Source organism: Carcharhinus amblyrhynchos, chromosome 3, assembly GCF_965287045.1.
Source record: "Carcharhinus amblyrhynchos chromosome 3, sCarAmb.v2.hapA, whole genome shotgun sequence".
In the NCBI taxonomy this organism is placed as follows: Eukaryota; Metazoa; Chordata; class Chondrichthyes; order Carcharhiniformes; family Carcharhinidae; genus Carcharhinus; species Carcharhinus amblyrhynchos.
Window position 1 is genome coordinate 23,471,442 of NC_137326.1, and position 15,994 is coordinate 23,487,435.

General features: G+C 42.4%; 1 protein-coding gene across 2 annotated transcripts in view; it reads right to left on the reverse strand.

The window, feature by feature from the left end:
• The window catches only part of iqsec1b (IQ motif and Sec7 domain ArfGEF 1b), a 450,843-nt gene extending 435,660 nt beyond the window's left edge, over window positions 1–15,183 (reverse strand). For both annotated transcript variants that reach the window (XM_080182200.1, XM_080182234.1), the window contains exon 1: window positions 14,725–15,183. In XM_080182200.1, the coding sequence (XP_080038326.1) occupies window positions 14,725–14,978 (254 nt within the window). In that variant the 5' untranslated portion in view covers window positions 14,979–15,183. The remainder of the gene's footprint in view (window positions 1–14,724) is intronic.
• Between the last annotated feature and the right edge of the window lie 811 nt (window positions 15,184–15,994).

Sequence of the window (15,994 nt, forward strand, 5' to 3'; positions counted from 1 at the left end):
AAACTCCACACAAACAGTGACCCAAGCTTGGAATCGAACTCAGGTCTCTCGCATTGTGACGCAGCAGGGCTAAACCACTGTGCCACGTTTTATCTCAAGTTCACTGTTAACCTCATTAACTTCCACATCCCTAAAAATATTAATTCTTGGGAGAATTTATGGTATATAAAGTAATAACAACAACTACACATTGGTGCAGATCAAGAAAAAAAAAATCTGATTTTGGATTCCAAACAAGAGCCTGAAATTATCAAGCAGAATGCTGACTTGCAACTCTTTGGTAATTTAGAAGCAGCTATAATTTTCTGGGTTCCCACAGGGAATTGAGCAGCAGACTTAAGAAGACTAGCAGCTTTAAAACACCACTATACTCCAGGCTATTCATGCCACAGCTAATGCCATGAGTATCTGCATATCCACAAATAAGTAAACAACTGTCTTGCCTCTAATATCCTACCATTCAGAGGTATATTTTTGATTTCTTCATCTCAATAAGCTTGTAAGCCTTCCAAGAAGGAAAGCACTTTCTTTAGCTAGAGAAGTTGTGGTCATGGGAATTAGGGAGATAATTTCAACTCACTTTTGAGGGAAGTTTGAATTTTTATTCTGTTGTTTCCCCACTTCTTCTTCTGAGCTGCTGAAGCAAAGATATACTGATTGTCCATGGCAATGCCTCATCCAATGCACCAGGGAACCACTATCCCCTGTTTAATAGTTTTGCCTGCAAAGGACAGATCTCTCACATAATATGAAAGCAAAAATAGTGCTGATGCTGGAATCCAAAACAAAAACAGAAAATGCTGGAAAATCTCAACAGTTCTGACAGCACGTGCGGCAAGAGAATAGAGCCAACGTTTCAAGTCTGGTTGACCCTACGTCACAGCTCTCTTATATCCCATCTTCTTTTGCTCCTTCCTTAGGGCTGCAGGATGTCAACAGAATGACAATGTCATGTGCAGTAAAAAAAAGGGAAAGTCAACTACATGAAGTACACGTGCTTAAAGTTACTTTGAGCAGTGGATAATCAGAAGCTTTTTGCCAGGGTGGAAGAGTCAATTACTAGGGGGCATAAATTTAAGGTGCGAGGGGCGAGGTTTAAAGGAGATGTGCGAGGCAAGTTTTTTTTTTACACACAGAGGGTGCTGGGTGCCTGGAACTCGCTGCCGAGGAAGGTAGTGGAAGGAGGTACAACAGTGACTTTTAAGGAGCGTCCTGACAAATACATGAATAGGATGGGAATAAAGGGATATGCTCCCCAGAAGGGTAGGGGGTTTTAGTTCAAACGAGCAGCATGGTCAGTGCAGGCTAGGAGAGCCAAAGGGCCTATTCCTACGCTGTAATTTTCTTTGTTCATGGAACTCAAGAAGAAAGAAATAGACAACATTTTTCACTCGTTTTTAGAACAAAATTGCTTCTCTCCTGCAGAGTTTGTCTTTTCTAAAGCAGATGAAAGACGTGAAGGATTTACAGGATTTATGAATTCCCGGGCAATCAGTAGTCATGCCTTTGTCCTCTGATCCACTCAACATATACACTGCACTCAATTGCATTGCGTGGTCACTTTGTCCAACAGATCCTCAATCCCCAATGACCTTGACAGTTTTCAACTGGCAGTAGCTCATCTGATGCTCAGCTGGCTCAATAAAAAAAGTGAGAATACAAGCCAATATTCAGCAAAAAAAAACAGTCAAAGCAAACAAAATAAGGCAACATCTCCTGATTACAGATGCATCATAGAAAGCATCCTTTCTCGATGTATCACATTTTGGTACGGCTCTGCAAGAAACTATAAAAGGTCACGAACAAAGTCCAGACCATCATGCAAACCAACCTCCCACCCACTGACTCGGTCTACAACTTCCCGCTGCCTCGAAAAAGCAGCCAGCATAATCAAGGACCCCTTGCACCCAGTTAAACACTCATCCACCTTCTTCCGTCGGGAAAAAAAATACACATCACATATCAACCGACTCAAGAACAGCTTCTTCCCTGCTGCCATCAGACTTTTGAACGGACCTACCTTATATTAAACTGATCTTTCGCTACACCTTAACCATAACTGTAACACTGCATTCTGCACCCTCTCCTTCTCTATGAACAGCATGCTTTGTATAGTGCACAAGAAGCAATACTTTTCAGTGTAAACTAATATGTGACAATAATAAATCAAATCAAAACTTCATACTGCACAATAGCAGCATGTTGTACAAGATGTGATCGTTTTTGACGCAGAGCAGTTGTATATTTTCATAGCAAAAGGAGGGCAAAGGAACACTCATTGCTTTACATGTTTGAAATATCACAGATAATGATGTTTCCTCAAGAGAAACTATAATCCGATTAATAGCTAAAAGGATAAAAGTTAGAGGGTCAGAGGTGAGAAGCAGGGTGTCCCAAATGAATTACTGAAGCATCTTTGCACAAATAAAAGCTAAGGATCGATAACAATTGGAGAAACATTTTTCATGTCAGTAAAGCTCTTCCCAAGGAATGAATGAGATTCATTTGAAATGTTAGAATCAGAGGCTGGCCAGAAATGTAAAGGAGCATTGGGAGGTCTTAAAATAATTGGGACCGAGACTGTTCTGGTCGTCTTTGACTGCAGATTCTTCAGGACAAGGAAACAGAGTAAAGATGTTGCCAATTATAAATGACAATTAGGGGTTGTCTTTGACTGCAGGTCCTTTAGGATAAGGAGCCAGAGTAAAGATGTTGCCAATTATAAAAGGACAATTTGGATTAGATCATTGAAATCAGGATAATTCCAGCATGACTGATTCACAAGTAACAATTATTCCCTTAAAATACTTCCATACCAATGCGAGACAAATTAGAAATGAAATCACATTCATATGTAGCAATGGAAGAAATAGGCATTCAAAACAAAATCAGTATCTCCTTATGGCGAAATATGAACTTTGGACTGAGGCGGGCATCTGGAGCATCCAGATGAAACCCACACAGACACGGGGAGAACGTGCAAACGCCACACAGACAGTGATCCAAGCCGGGAATCAAATCCAGGTCCCTGGCGCTGTGAGGCAGTGGTGTTAACCACTGTGCTACCCTAAATCAGGTGCCTGAATTTTAATTGAAGGACAATACCAGCTATTGAAAGGACAGGATAGAAGAGCCTGCTGAGGAATATAGCTCTGACTGTTAGGAAGGATTTGATTCTATAAAATAGTAGTCTACAAGCAGTAGCTAAAACAAACGAGTGAAGTCAGCCTGAAATTGGTTATCTGTCCAAGGAGAAGGCACTGGTTTAATGAGGAGTATCAGAGAACATGCCAGGAACAGGTACCAGCCTACCTAAAAATGAATTCTGTATGGCTTTACAAGATTTATGCACGTTAGTCAGAACCAAGTGATCCCACAACCAACAGTCAGGTCAAAGTTCTGCACATCCAGTTGTCTGCTGAACAACTAACTGGAGTTGAAGGCTCCACAAACATCCCCACCCACACCAATGGGGGAAGACAGCACATCATTACAAATAGCAAGGCAGAAGCAATTAATCATTTTCAGCCAAAGGTGCAGAGTGGATGAAGTCCCACCATTGTGGAGGCTAACTTTTAGATAATCATTTCAATGCCTCTGTCCATGTTCCCATGCAGCAAGACTTGAACATCAGGTCAATTTGGAACGTGACACGGCAAATAACATTTGTGCCACACAAGTGGACAATAATCTCCAATGATAGAATCTAACCATCTTGTTTGACATTCAATTCAATTGTATTATCATCACCGAATCAACCATTGACCAGAAACTGAACCAGATTAGCCATATAAATAATGCTGCTACAAGAGCAAGTGAGGTGCTTGGAATTCTACAATGAGTATCTCACCTCCTGACTTTCCAAAGTCTGTCCATCATCTACAAGGCACAAGTCAACAATGTGGTAGGAATGGTCTCCACTTGCCTGGACAAGTACAGCTTCAGCAACTATCAAGAAGCTTGACACCATCCAGGAGAAAGCAGCCCACTTGACTCGCACTCCATCTATGACCTACACATTTATTCCCTTCATTCCCAGTGAACAGTGGCAGTGTGTACCATTCACAAGATGTACATATTAACAAAGATTCCTTTCACAGCACTTTCCAAATCCATGGTCTCTACCACCTAGAAGGACAAAGGCAGCAGGCAGAAGACAACAGGAAAATCCATCACTGTAGCCAGTTTCCCCCACCTCACCTCAGATTCCAGGCTGTGGGCAACAGCTTTTTTAAAAAAATTTAAACCATGATAAAGCAGTCACTTGCTTCCATTCTCATCTACCTGACTGTAGCCAGAGAACTGGCTTCACTCCCAAACTGGTACTTCTGGTGTATCCCAAACGTGTATCTCTTCCCCACTCCTATTTCTTATCTATTGCTTCACCTTGGTGACATTATCTGAAAGCACAGCATTAGTTTTCACAAATTAAATCAATGATACACAGATTGCCTCACCATCAGTGCTCTGGATGGCAACACTACTAGTGGTAAAAGTATGCAACATCTAGTACTAAATGAGCACACATTTCTTGCAATTTAATATTTGAAAGACCGAAGCTATTGTCTTTGGTCCCCATTCCAAACTTAGTTCACTTGCTATTGACTCCATCCCCCTCCCTGGCAACAATCCAAGCCTGAACCAGACTGTCTGCAACTTTGGTGTATTATTGAGCTAGAGTTAAGCTTCTCACCATATCTGCAAGATTAACGAAACTGCTTGTTCCTACCTCCACAATATCATCTCCACTTCAGTGCGTCTGCATCCCTCATCTGTACCCTAGTTAACTTCAGGCTTGACTATTTTAACATACTCCTAGCTAGCCTCCCACATTCTACACTCTAAACTTGGACATCATCCAAAACACTGTTGCTCATACCATCCTATTCATCTATATCCTGTGTACTACTTGACCTGCACTGGAAGCCAGTCACACAACTGCTGATTTCAGGAGAATTTTCAATCTGATTTTCAAATCCTGTGACTTCAGACTCCCCCTTCTCTCCTCTATGCAACAACCCTCCAAGCTACCCGAGCTCATCTTATTCTGGCCACTTTGAGACAAACCAATTTTAGTTGACCTATGACTGGTGATCAGGTTTTTTAACATGAAGCTCTGGAATTCTCTCCCTATACAACTCAGCCTCTCTTTCTTCATAATGCTCCTCAAAACCTACTTCTCGGACCCAGCTTTTAGCAACTGTCCTCACGTGGCTCAGCAGCTAATTTAACTCCAAGATACTAAATAGAGTCAACAACTAAAACCAAGTTGCTGCATTGCTCAGTTTTAGTTGATGTAATTAGGACAAAGTTATTCCAAATATAATACTACAAATCACTAAAAAAACCTGCACTTACATTTTGTTTCATACAATATAACATTAGAATTCCAAACCCGATTACCTAATCTCACAACCTTGTTGCAATCATGAACTTGGGGGTCAAATAATAAAAGTGAACTGAGTATTTTTATTCAGGATCCTCTTCATGGTCATGAACAGCAAGGTTGACAGCTATGAAAGCAGTTCACTTGTCATTTTTACTCATCTTTTTACCATCATAAAGCCTTTTTTTATTTCATTTAACGCCTACAGTTCAGCACATTTGATTTTATCAAGTTTTTTTTTGAATGATTCAGTTCTATTTGTGAACACTTGATGCTGCTCTCCATTTGTTTAAGAAGCCTGATTTGTTATCGACTCCAAGACAACTCAAGCGATCTTCATTTCACCAACCATCAACACTGCTGTAATTTCCAGGAAGGCACAGTTCCCCACTGAGAGAATTGAACCATGCCATGATCTGGGTTATTAAGCAAACTAGAAACACAGTATCACCCATCAAAACTTGAGATTTAGTGACACTCTTATTTTAGAAAGATTTCGAAAGAATAAAAAGACTGGTTGTCACATATAACCCTCAAATACTCGATGTAGGAAGAGATTACATTATTAACAAACCAAAACCATTTTAAAATTATATCCATGCACTAGTGCAGCTGGTTTGTAATCATTCTGGAGAATGTACAGACTGTTGATAAAACCCAATGCAACAATGCAACTTATAATTTAAACAGAGTCCATCAACTCAGGAAAATTTTCCACGATATACGTTTTAGATTTTTCAGCCTTTTCCTTTCTCAAGGCAAACAAAAGTAGGGAGAAAAAGTTATATTTAAGGCTTGTAGCTTGATGGAATGTGTGCTCACACAAGTTTTATAAAACATGCTAACACCAAAAGTAGTTCAATGCTAATGAACAAGTTTTGGTACTCCTTGAAACCTGCAAACAATTAACCCATCTCAGTAATGACTGAACATTTGTTGGGAGAGTGGGGGGTGTTCTTTGCCCAGCATAATCAGAAAAGGTCCTGCCTTGAGTTGTGCACATGGAGATAAAGAGGCAATGGCAATAGCAATAAGTCCAGTTAAAAAAGCTGCAAGGCCAGTCTGGCCCAAAGACTATAATATGGTTTAAATAGCTACAGAATTCCACCCCAATATGTAGAAGTGTAACATGTTATTATTTTGCCTCATAACACACATCAAAAGCTGTACTGTGGAATTCAAGCACAACCATTTCTCTATGTTTGTTTGCTGTTCTCAAAATGACAGATAGGTGTTTTTGTCATATCGTGTATTTTCTCAGACTGCTTTCAAAAAGACCGAAGCAACAAACTGGAGGGCACATGTGAAAGATGTGTTAGGGACTTGAATGTCAAGATTAATGCGTTGTTACATCATTTGATTTACACCATGATACAGGACAATAACAATCAATTCTGGAATGTGCAAGTGTTTGTCATGAAGATAGTAGAATGGGTGACCAAAACTTGGTTAAAGGTACAGATTTTAAAGAGGAGTCTTAAACATGTTGGTGGCAGAGGTGAAGAAGCAGAGGTTTAGAGAGACATCTATGCTGTTAAAGGCACAGCTGCCACTGATGGAGGGAAAGAGGTGGATGATGCACTAGAAATCACTCAGAGAAATGTAGATTTCTTACACGGTTGTAAGGAATGACATAGATAGCAAGGAATGAGACAATGCAAGAATCTGAACAAAAGGATGAAAACTTCAAAATGAAGGTGCTGGTGAGCAGAAGCCAACCTAAGTCCATAAGAGGACACAATGCAGTACTTGATCAAACAGATCAGTTTTCCCCAAACAGTGGCGTGGTTACTCAACGAAGTTTATCCAACATTTTAAAAAAAGAAATCTCCCTTGCAGGTTGTTCTTCCAGGGACTTACTTTCCAGATGCTGGCACGTTAGTGACTGTAGTCAGATTTATTCTCACTGCCAGTGTTATAGCGCAAGGTATCATGTCAAAGAAGCCTTGAATCACAATAGTGATTTATTGAAGATATAACGATATACAACAAAGTTGAATGCAGGTACAGGTCTAGTTCCATCAACTCCCTGTCGCACGCTACAGGTCCCTTCCTAACGAGACCCATGCCCTAACAACCACTTCCTCCTGATAGACCCCAGGAGGGTCCCGAGACCCACAAACCACACTTGAAGAGGTCAGGTTACTGGAGATATGGACAGATATTTGTATGAGCCTGGCTTTAATGAGGATGAAAGAATTGGGAGGTGGTGGGCGTAGCCAGGTGAACAGTGGAATAGTCAAGTCACACAGTACAGAAAGCATAGATTAATGTTTTCAGCAGAAGTAGAATCAGGCAGTCATTGTGATGGAGGGGGATTGGCTGCAGAGGTTCAGCTTGGTCAAGTAATAAACCACAGTTGTGATAGGCACTAATAAATCCAATAAAGATGACAAAGATCTTCAAACACCATAAATAGGCCCAATGTTACTGAGATGAGGATTCCTGGGAGCTTTGAATGAGTTCCAGATTACTGCAGAGAGAGGCATTTAAGTAACAATGGAGCATATGCCGAGATATGGAGGAGAACGGTGTTAGAATCCATAGCCATTACAAACTAAAGCCTGTACAAAGGAACATGGTGAAAGCATGGGGTAGGAGCCAAGTATAAATCAATCTGTATTTACAAACTCTAACCACTGTTCGTCCTTCAAAGTTCAAACCATATAAAACACAAAAGTTGAGCTTTACAAAAATTAAAGATCCAACGCTTCACCTGGATTTGGCAACTGAAAGGTCATGAACCCTTTTTTGAAAAAAAGTCTCAACTAAGTATGGTTCTAAAGAAATAAAAGGTGGGGGCAACGAGATTAGACAAGAGGGGAAAACATACTTGATCGAATCCGAACCAACTTTCCTACCACAGATGCATGTGTCCATCGCAGTATTCGTAGGTGTGACCACCATGCTCGGTGAGAGAGATTTCAAACAGATCTAGCAACTCAATGCTGGGCAACCACGAGATGCTGTGGGCCCTCGGCAGCAGCTGAATTGTACTCAACCACAACTTTAATGTCATTGTGCAGCGTACTCTCCACCCTCCCATTACCGCCAAGCCAGGGGATCAGCCCCAAGTCAATGAGCGCAGGGGGAGTGGGGCATGCCAGGAGCAGCACCAGGCATAACTAAAAATAGGGTGCCAACCTGGTGAAACCACAACACAAGATTACTTGTGTGCCAAACAGCAAGTGATAGGGTTAAGCAAATGCACAACTAACAGGTCAGATCGAAGCTCTGTCATCCTGCAGAGCTACATCCAGTCACAAATGGCAGTGAACAATTAAACGACTCACTGGAGAAGGCTGCTGCACAGACATCCCCATCTGCAATGATGGGAGAGCCCAGCAAAATTGTTGCAAACACAATGTTAAGTGAACCCTCCAGGGGTTCCTAGCAGCACAGATGCCAGTGTTCAGCTAATTTGATTCACTCCATGTGATATTAAAGGCTGAAGGCACTGGACACTGCAAAGGCTTTGGGCCCTGACAACATTCTTGCTAAAGTACTAAAGACGTGCTCCAGAACCGGCCATGTCCCTCGCCAAACTGTTGCAGCTTATCTACAACATTGGCATTTACCCAGCAATGTGGATAATCATACAGGTATGTCCTATATTAAAAAAGCAGGACAAATCCAACCTAGCTAATCACTGCTCCATTAGTCTACTCTTAATCATCAGTAAAGTGATGGAAGGGGTCATCAACACTGCTGTTAAAACAACAGTGCTACCAAGCGCCAAATGCTTTGCAATAACCTGCTTGCTGATATTCAGTTTGGGTTTCACCAGAGTCATTCAGCTCTTGACCTCTTTACAGCCTTGGTTTAAACATGGACAAAAGAGCTGAACTCCAAAGGTCAGAGCGATAGCCCTTGATGCCAAGGTAACATTTTACCAAGTGCGGCATCAAGGAGCCCTAGCAAAACCAGAGCCAACGGGAATCAGGGGGAAACTGTCTGTGATTCAAGTCAGACCTGGCACAAAGGAAGATAGTTGTAGTTTTTGGGAGGTCAATCATTACCTCAGCTCCAGCTGCAGAGGTTCCTCAGGATAGTGTCCCAGGTCCAACCATTTTCAACTGTTTCCTGCTTCATAAGTCAGAAATGGAGATGTTTGCACAACGTTTAGTATTATTCACGACTCCTCAGATCCTGAAGCAGCCCATGTCCAAATGCAGCAAGACCTGGACACTATCCAGACTTGACCTGACAAACAGCAAATATGCCACTAAAGTGCTACGCAATGACCATCTCCAACAAGAGAATCTAACCATCAGCTTTTGATATTAAATAGTGGGGATTCAGCGTGGGCTACTACTGACTGGAAACTGATCTGGACTAGCCACACAATTACTCTGGTTACAAGAACAGGTTAAAGGCTAGGAATCATTCTGGCTCTGAAGCCTATCCACGACAAGGCACAAATCAGGAGTGTGATGGAATGCTCTCCACTTGCCTAAATGAATGCAGCTTCAACAATACCCAAGAAAATTGGCATCATCCAGGACAAAGAAGCCTGCTTGAATTGCACCCCATCCACAAATATTCACTTCCTCCACCATTGACAAACACTGGCAGCAGGGTGTACCATCCAGTGGATGCACTGCAGAAATTCATGGTCTCCTTAGACATCATCTTCCAAACAGACTGAGGCAGCAGACACATGGGAACAGCACCACTTGGGAGTTTCTCTCCAAGCTACTCACCATCCTGACTTGAAAACATATTGTCGTTCCTTCATTTGTCACTGGGTCAAAATCCTGTCTAACAGCACTAAGGGTGTACCTACACCACATGGCCTGCAATGGTTCAAGAAAGCAGCTCATCACCAAGGGTAATTAGGAGATGGGCAATAAATGTTGACCTGGCCTATGGTACCTCCATTCTATAAAGGATTTTTTAAAAAAGCAACACCAGACCAAAGGCAGCCTGACTTCCCATGAAACTAAACGCTATCCCTCTGCACCTTGTGTATTGATTTTCTCAACAGAAAGGCAAAAGATTTAATATCTCAGATCGCAACTTACATGAGTCAGACATATTCAAGGAAATACAATACAGAAGTGATCTTATTTAAGGATTACTTTTCAGTTGCTTATCTTCCCTTCTTTTAAAACATGTCAGCTCTTCTCAAAGTCATCTTTCAAAACTCAAGCTTTCCAATGAAAGCTACAAAAGATGCATTTGATAAATGGCATGTCTTTATTAGCTCCCAAAATCTGGTTTAAGAATCAGTAATATAACAAAACCTTGTGTTCAGTTCACTCTCCCAGTCATTTAACACTTATAAAGGATTGCTTGGCTTTCTAATATTCTTTTCCCCTCAGCAAAGGTCAAAACGTGCTTCCACAATATTAACTGGCATCACATCTCAACACATGCAGTTTCAGATACCAAAGGGTATAAACTCAATCTGTTTTCCTTTTAGTTGGTTTCACTCCTCCCCCTTACCTTGACTAGATGTAGTACCGAAACAAATGTTTCACTGCAGAAGATGTACAGCCAAAATATGGGTGCGTGAAGGACGCGGGTAAAAGGCAAAGCATGCATGACTCGAGTTCAATCTTAATCAGAAGGTCTCGTGTAGTAAGCCAGCCAGAAAATTGCCTGGGATTGTACTGAACACCACAATGTTTTTTTTCCTGGGCCAAGAGGATTGAATGGAGAAATGGAAGAGCCTGGGCTGATTTAAATAACAGGAAAGGTCTCATACCGAACCACGTTAACTGTTTCACTCTCCTCTCCACAGATGCTGAAAATCCTGAAATGTCCAGCACCTGGAATATTTTAGCTTTTAGTGAGCTGATTAAAGCGCTGGCTTATTGGACCAAATGGAAAGGTTAACTCTGCTTTCTCTCCCTACAGGTGCTGCCTGACCTGCTGAGATTTCCAGCATTCTCTGTTCTTGTTTTAGATTCTAGCATCCGCAGTGTTTTGCTTATCTGAGGGATTTTTGGATGAGAAAAGAAGGACCATGTTACAGTATTTACAATATCACTTTGAGGCAGCACAATGGTGAGCACTACTGCCTCTCAGTGCCAGAGACCCAGGTTCAATTCTGGCCTTGGGTGACTTGTCTGTGTGGCGTTTGCACATTCTCCCCATGTCTGCATGGGTTTCATCAGGTCCGGGTCCAAAGATGTACAGGTTAGGTCGATTGGCACTGAAATTGCCCCTTAGTGGCAGGGGAATCAGCAAGGTAAATACGTGGGGTAACAGGTGGGATTGTTGTTGGTGCAGACTCAATGGGCTGAAAGGCCTCCTTCTCAGTGTAGGGATTCTATGAAGTTTACTTATTAGTGTCACAAGTAGGCTTACATTAACACTAATAAATTTACTGTCGAGGTCCTCTAGTGCCCATGCTCTGGCTTAGGTACAATGAAGGAGAATTGAGCATGGCCAATACACCTTTTGGGCTGTGGGAGGAAACCCACACAGACACGGGGAGAATGTGCAGACTCTGCACAGACAGTGAACCAAGCTGGGAATTGAACCCGAGTCCCTGACGCTGTGAGGCAGCAGCGCTAACCACTGTGCCACCTTGCCAATACCTGAAAAAACTAATTGCATCTGCACACAATCCATCCAAACTAATGGCACCTTCACACAATCCAACCTCTGTTAGGTATTGAAGACATGATATGGGTATGCCGGCGTTGGACTATTGAAGAGTCAGACAACCTGCAATCTCCTGCTTCAAAGAAAAGCACTTGGCGGGGGGGTGGGGGGCGCACAAGAAGCCCTCTCTTGGGAGCACTGGTGCCAAGCTGAGGGGGAAAGGCCAGCAGGAAGACAAGCAGAGGCCGTCTCACGTTGGCCAGCAGCGCCCCCCCCCCCCCCCGGGAAAGGATCAGCCCCAGCGATTAGTGCTGTGTGCGCGTGGGGAAGGGGGGGACTTAAAACCAGACCTTATGACATTAATAATCATGGGGGGGGGGGGTGGGGGTGGAGAGAGAGAATTCCACACCAAAAAAAATTAACATCTTCAGCGAATAGACATCTAATCAATATCAAATCACACTGAAAAATGCAACACTGTAACTCGATACCACAGCAAAGACAAGTGATACAACGCATCCTGCCTCTTTCTGCACAAATCAACTCCTGGATGGGAGGGGATATTAAAGCCAACCTTTGCCACAAAACTGTGGGATTTTTGTTTAAATTGAAGATGCCATCATCTCTGCATTGAGGAATCCTGATTCTAACTACTTGGAGTAGGTAATATTTTGTCCCCTTTCATGTCAGCATTTTGCAATGCTCACTTCAACTTGGCACTCCTGTTACAGTTTAACTGGCGTTTCTCCCCGCTGTCATTTATAGATCTGGCTCTCAGTGCACCAGCAGATGGATGGTTTCCCTCTTGTGCTTATACATGTAAAAGCTACCTTTCCTTTCGATTCTGCACACTTGAGAAGGCAATCAGCGTTAACATTTTATTTAATTAAACGATTTAGAAGAACAGGCTCACTTTAAAGCAATACAAGGACTTTAAAGAGAAATAGGTGTCATTGGGAAATAAGATTGTGAAACAAGCAGCTAAAAAAAAACTTCTATTTGCAACATTTTACCATTCAATAAAAGTCTGGGTGTGTTTAAACGGCATGATGTGGGTATGCCGGCGTTTACTGTGTTTAAACGGGGCAGGGACAGAGACTAAAATCATTCATTCCACTGTAAACCTCCAGCAGTTCTGAGGTCACTGACACCTTGTTATGTTATTCGCCCAAACACAAGCGCAATTCAATCGCGTTATTTACATTTTTAAAAATACGTAAACCTCGAAAGTATTTCATACAAAAAATATACAAGGGGCATCCTCAACGTCCGGGGAGGGGAGGCAGGCAAGCAAAAGTGTCGGGAAAAAAATAGTCAAGGCCATTGTTCCATTTCTGGGAGTTTAGATACTAAATATATCCTAGATTTACGGATTAAGCAAATCGACTTATCGGAATGCCAAGACACCACAGATGTTGCCGGATATCATGACGGTTTCACTGAGGCACTGAGTTTTTTTTTCATTACTTCGGTACTGACAACCTGCATTATTATTCACCCAGGAAAAGTCCATTTAAGAGCCATAATAAAAACAAACGAGCAAGGGAACGAAATAGGTTACACTGATTCAAGTTGTGCTTGGAAACAGATGTACAAGATAGTGGAATAAATAAGGAAGGTCTCCAGAGAGATGAAACCCTTTTGGTTCATTTCAGTTTTTTTGGGTGGGGGTGAGGGGGAAAAGAGAAATGTTTCCCAAACTAGTATCGACTCTACCCTTTATGGTGTGTCGCTTGTGCAAAGCTTACTCCTCTAAATACACGTTATAGGCTAAAGCAGCCGGGGTAGGAAACACCGGAGATCTATCGCTGTTAATGCTGAAGTTACATTTTTTTTCCTCTTTAGTCAGCTGTCAGTAGGTTGGGTAGCTAAGATTGGAAATATCTTAAACGTCAAGTAGAATTTTGACCAGAGAGTGTGTTTGGGGGGGGGGGGGGGGAGAAGAGATGGGTTAGCTTTTGGGAGAAAATATGAATTCCACTTTTCCAAAAAAAAACTTCAATTTACATCCAGGAAGTCAAAACCATGCTGGTCTCCCCTCACATCATAAATCACCATTTAAAAAGAAGCTTTCCTTGGTGGCAATGATTAAAAGGTCCTGCTTTTTTGGAAGGGGGGGTCCTCCGGATGGACATTACTACCGCGCTGGAGACGCCAGTAAAAAAAAATGAATGAAAAACAGCAGCCCTGTAACAAAACGCAGCAGCCTCACTTTCTGCAGCTGCTTCCGAAAATGATAATGAGAGTCAGGAGCAGTGGGCACAGTCATATGATTAGCTAGTTCCTGAAATTACTAGAAATGCATCAAAATTACCCTGTTATAGACAAATAAAAACCAAAAGAGACTCCTCTCTCTCTCTCTGGAGACCTTCTTTATTTATTCCACTATCTTGTACATCTGTTCCTAGCACAACTCCAATCAGTGCAACCTATTCCATTCCTGTTTGCTTTTCCACCCGTTTTGGAACATATTCTTTTAAAAAAATACACAGTTCGCTTTTTTTTTAAACTAACTATTCCTGTAGCATACTGAAGAAACACTCTCCTCCCCACCCCAAAAACACTTCTTACACCAACAATGATTGTTCGGACATCACGAGATGTCTGCACTTCTGGATGTATAACTTGTAATCTTTAAAATAAAACAGCCCCGTTAAAGATGCGCAAAATGTAATCTCAGGTTGGGGATAACGGGTATCTCTCTCTCTCTCTCTCCCCCCACCAAACACCACCACTTGGCTAATTCTATTGGATCCACAATCCGGAGTACCGGCGGTTCTTACTTTTCGTGCTTCAAGTCCTCTTTAATTGATGCCAGAGGCGTGTAGTTGGTGCCCTGCAAACGGCAAGTGGCCAGATGCCGCTGGTGTTCCTCTGTGAGAGAGGCATTCTCCTTCCACAGCTCGGCCACTTGCTGCTCCAGCTCACCGATGCGCCTCTTCTGATTTTCCAGCAACTCTTGCTGGGTCTCGATGATTTTATTCAGCTCTTTCAGATATTCCACGGCTCGGTTCGGGTTCTCCGCCGCCCCTTCCATGGCCAGGGCGCGTTAAAGTCCTCTTTTTTCCACTTGTCCGCGGGAAATCACATCAGATCACTCACTCCCTCCCTCTCCCCCTGCACAGTGGGGTGAAAGCCAAGCTCCCTTTTTCCCCCAGCTGCTTTCCGCCATTGTTTGTTTTTTTTTGCACTGAGTGAATGAGTGAGTGGCTGGAGATTTGGCCACAGCCGCATGCCGTCCAGCTAAGCTGAATGTTCATCACACGTACCGCCTTCAACGTGCCTTCCACCAGCAAAGCTACACTTCATTGAGGGAAACACATTTAAAAGGGCAATCTCCCAGTCTCGCCTCGCATCTTACAGCCTGTGTGTGTGTTGCCACGTCGCTTGTCGAAGGTACAATGTGAGAGCAAGCCAAAAGTGATTGACTGCCGTGGGCTAAATCAAACTTCAACGTCGCTCTTCAGTGGGTCCCACCAACTGGTGGGGTAGAGAGCCTAACGGGTTAACCCAGCCGGTTGTGCTGGTTAATGCAATTGCACGGGTGGCAGGATTGCTGCAAGCTTAAAATAATCGCTTCGCAAACTTTGCCCAACAAAAATGGAGTTTCTCCAGCATTTAATGTTTTTGTTTCAGATTCCAGCATCCGCAGGATTTTACCTCTATCAAATTGTTCCACAACTCCGTTTAATAATACGCAACACAAAACGTACTTTTTTTTAACACACCACATGCTTCCAAAATCGGAGTTAAAGGGTAAACCAGAGAGCCCTTCATGTCTCCAAAATCTCCACATCCAAAATGCTTCACAATCAATGGATTGATTTGGAAGTTAATTTATTGTCACATGTGTTAGCATGCAGTGAAAAGTATTGTTTCTTGCACGCTATATAGACAGAGCACACCATACATAGAGAAGGAAAGGAGAGTGCAGAATGTAGTGTTACAGTTACAGCTAGGGTGTAGAGAATGTACAGCAAGATCCCATTATCAACATAATGAGAAATGACCAAATAATAATTTTTTTATTAAAGGTGGTTGGTTGAGGAATTA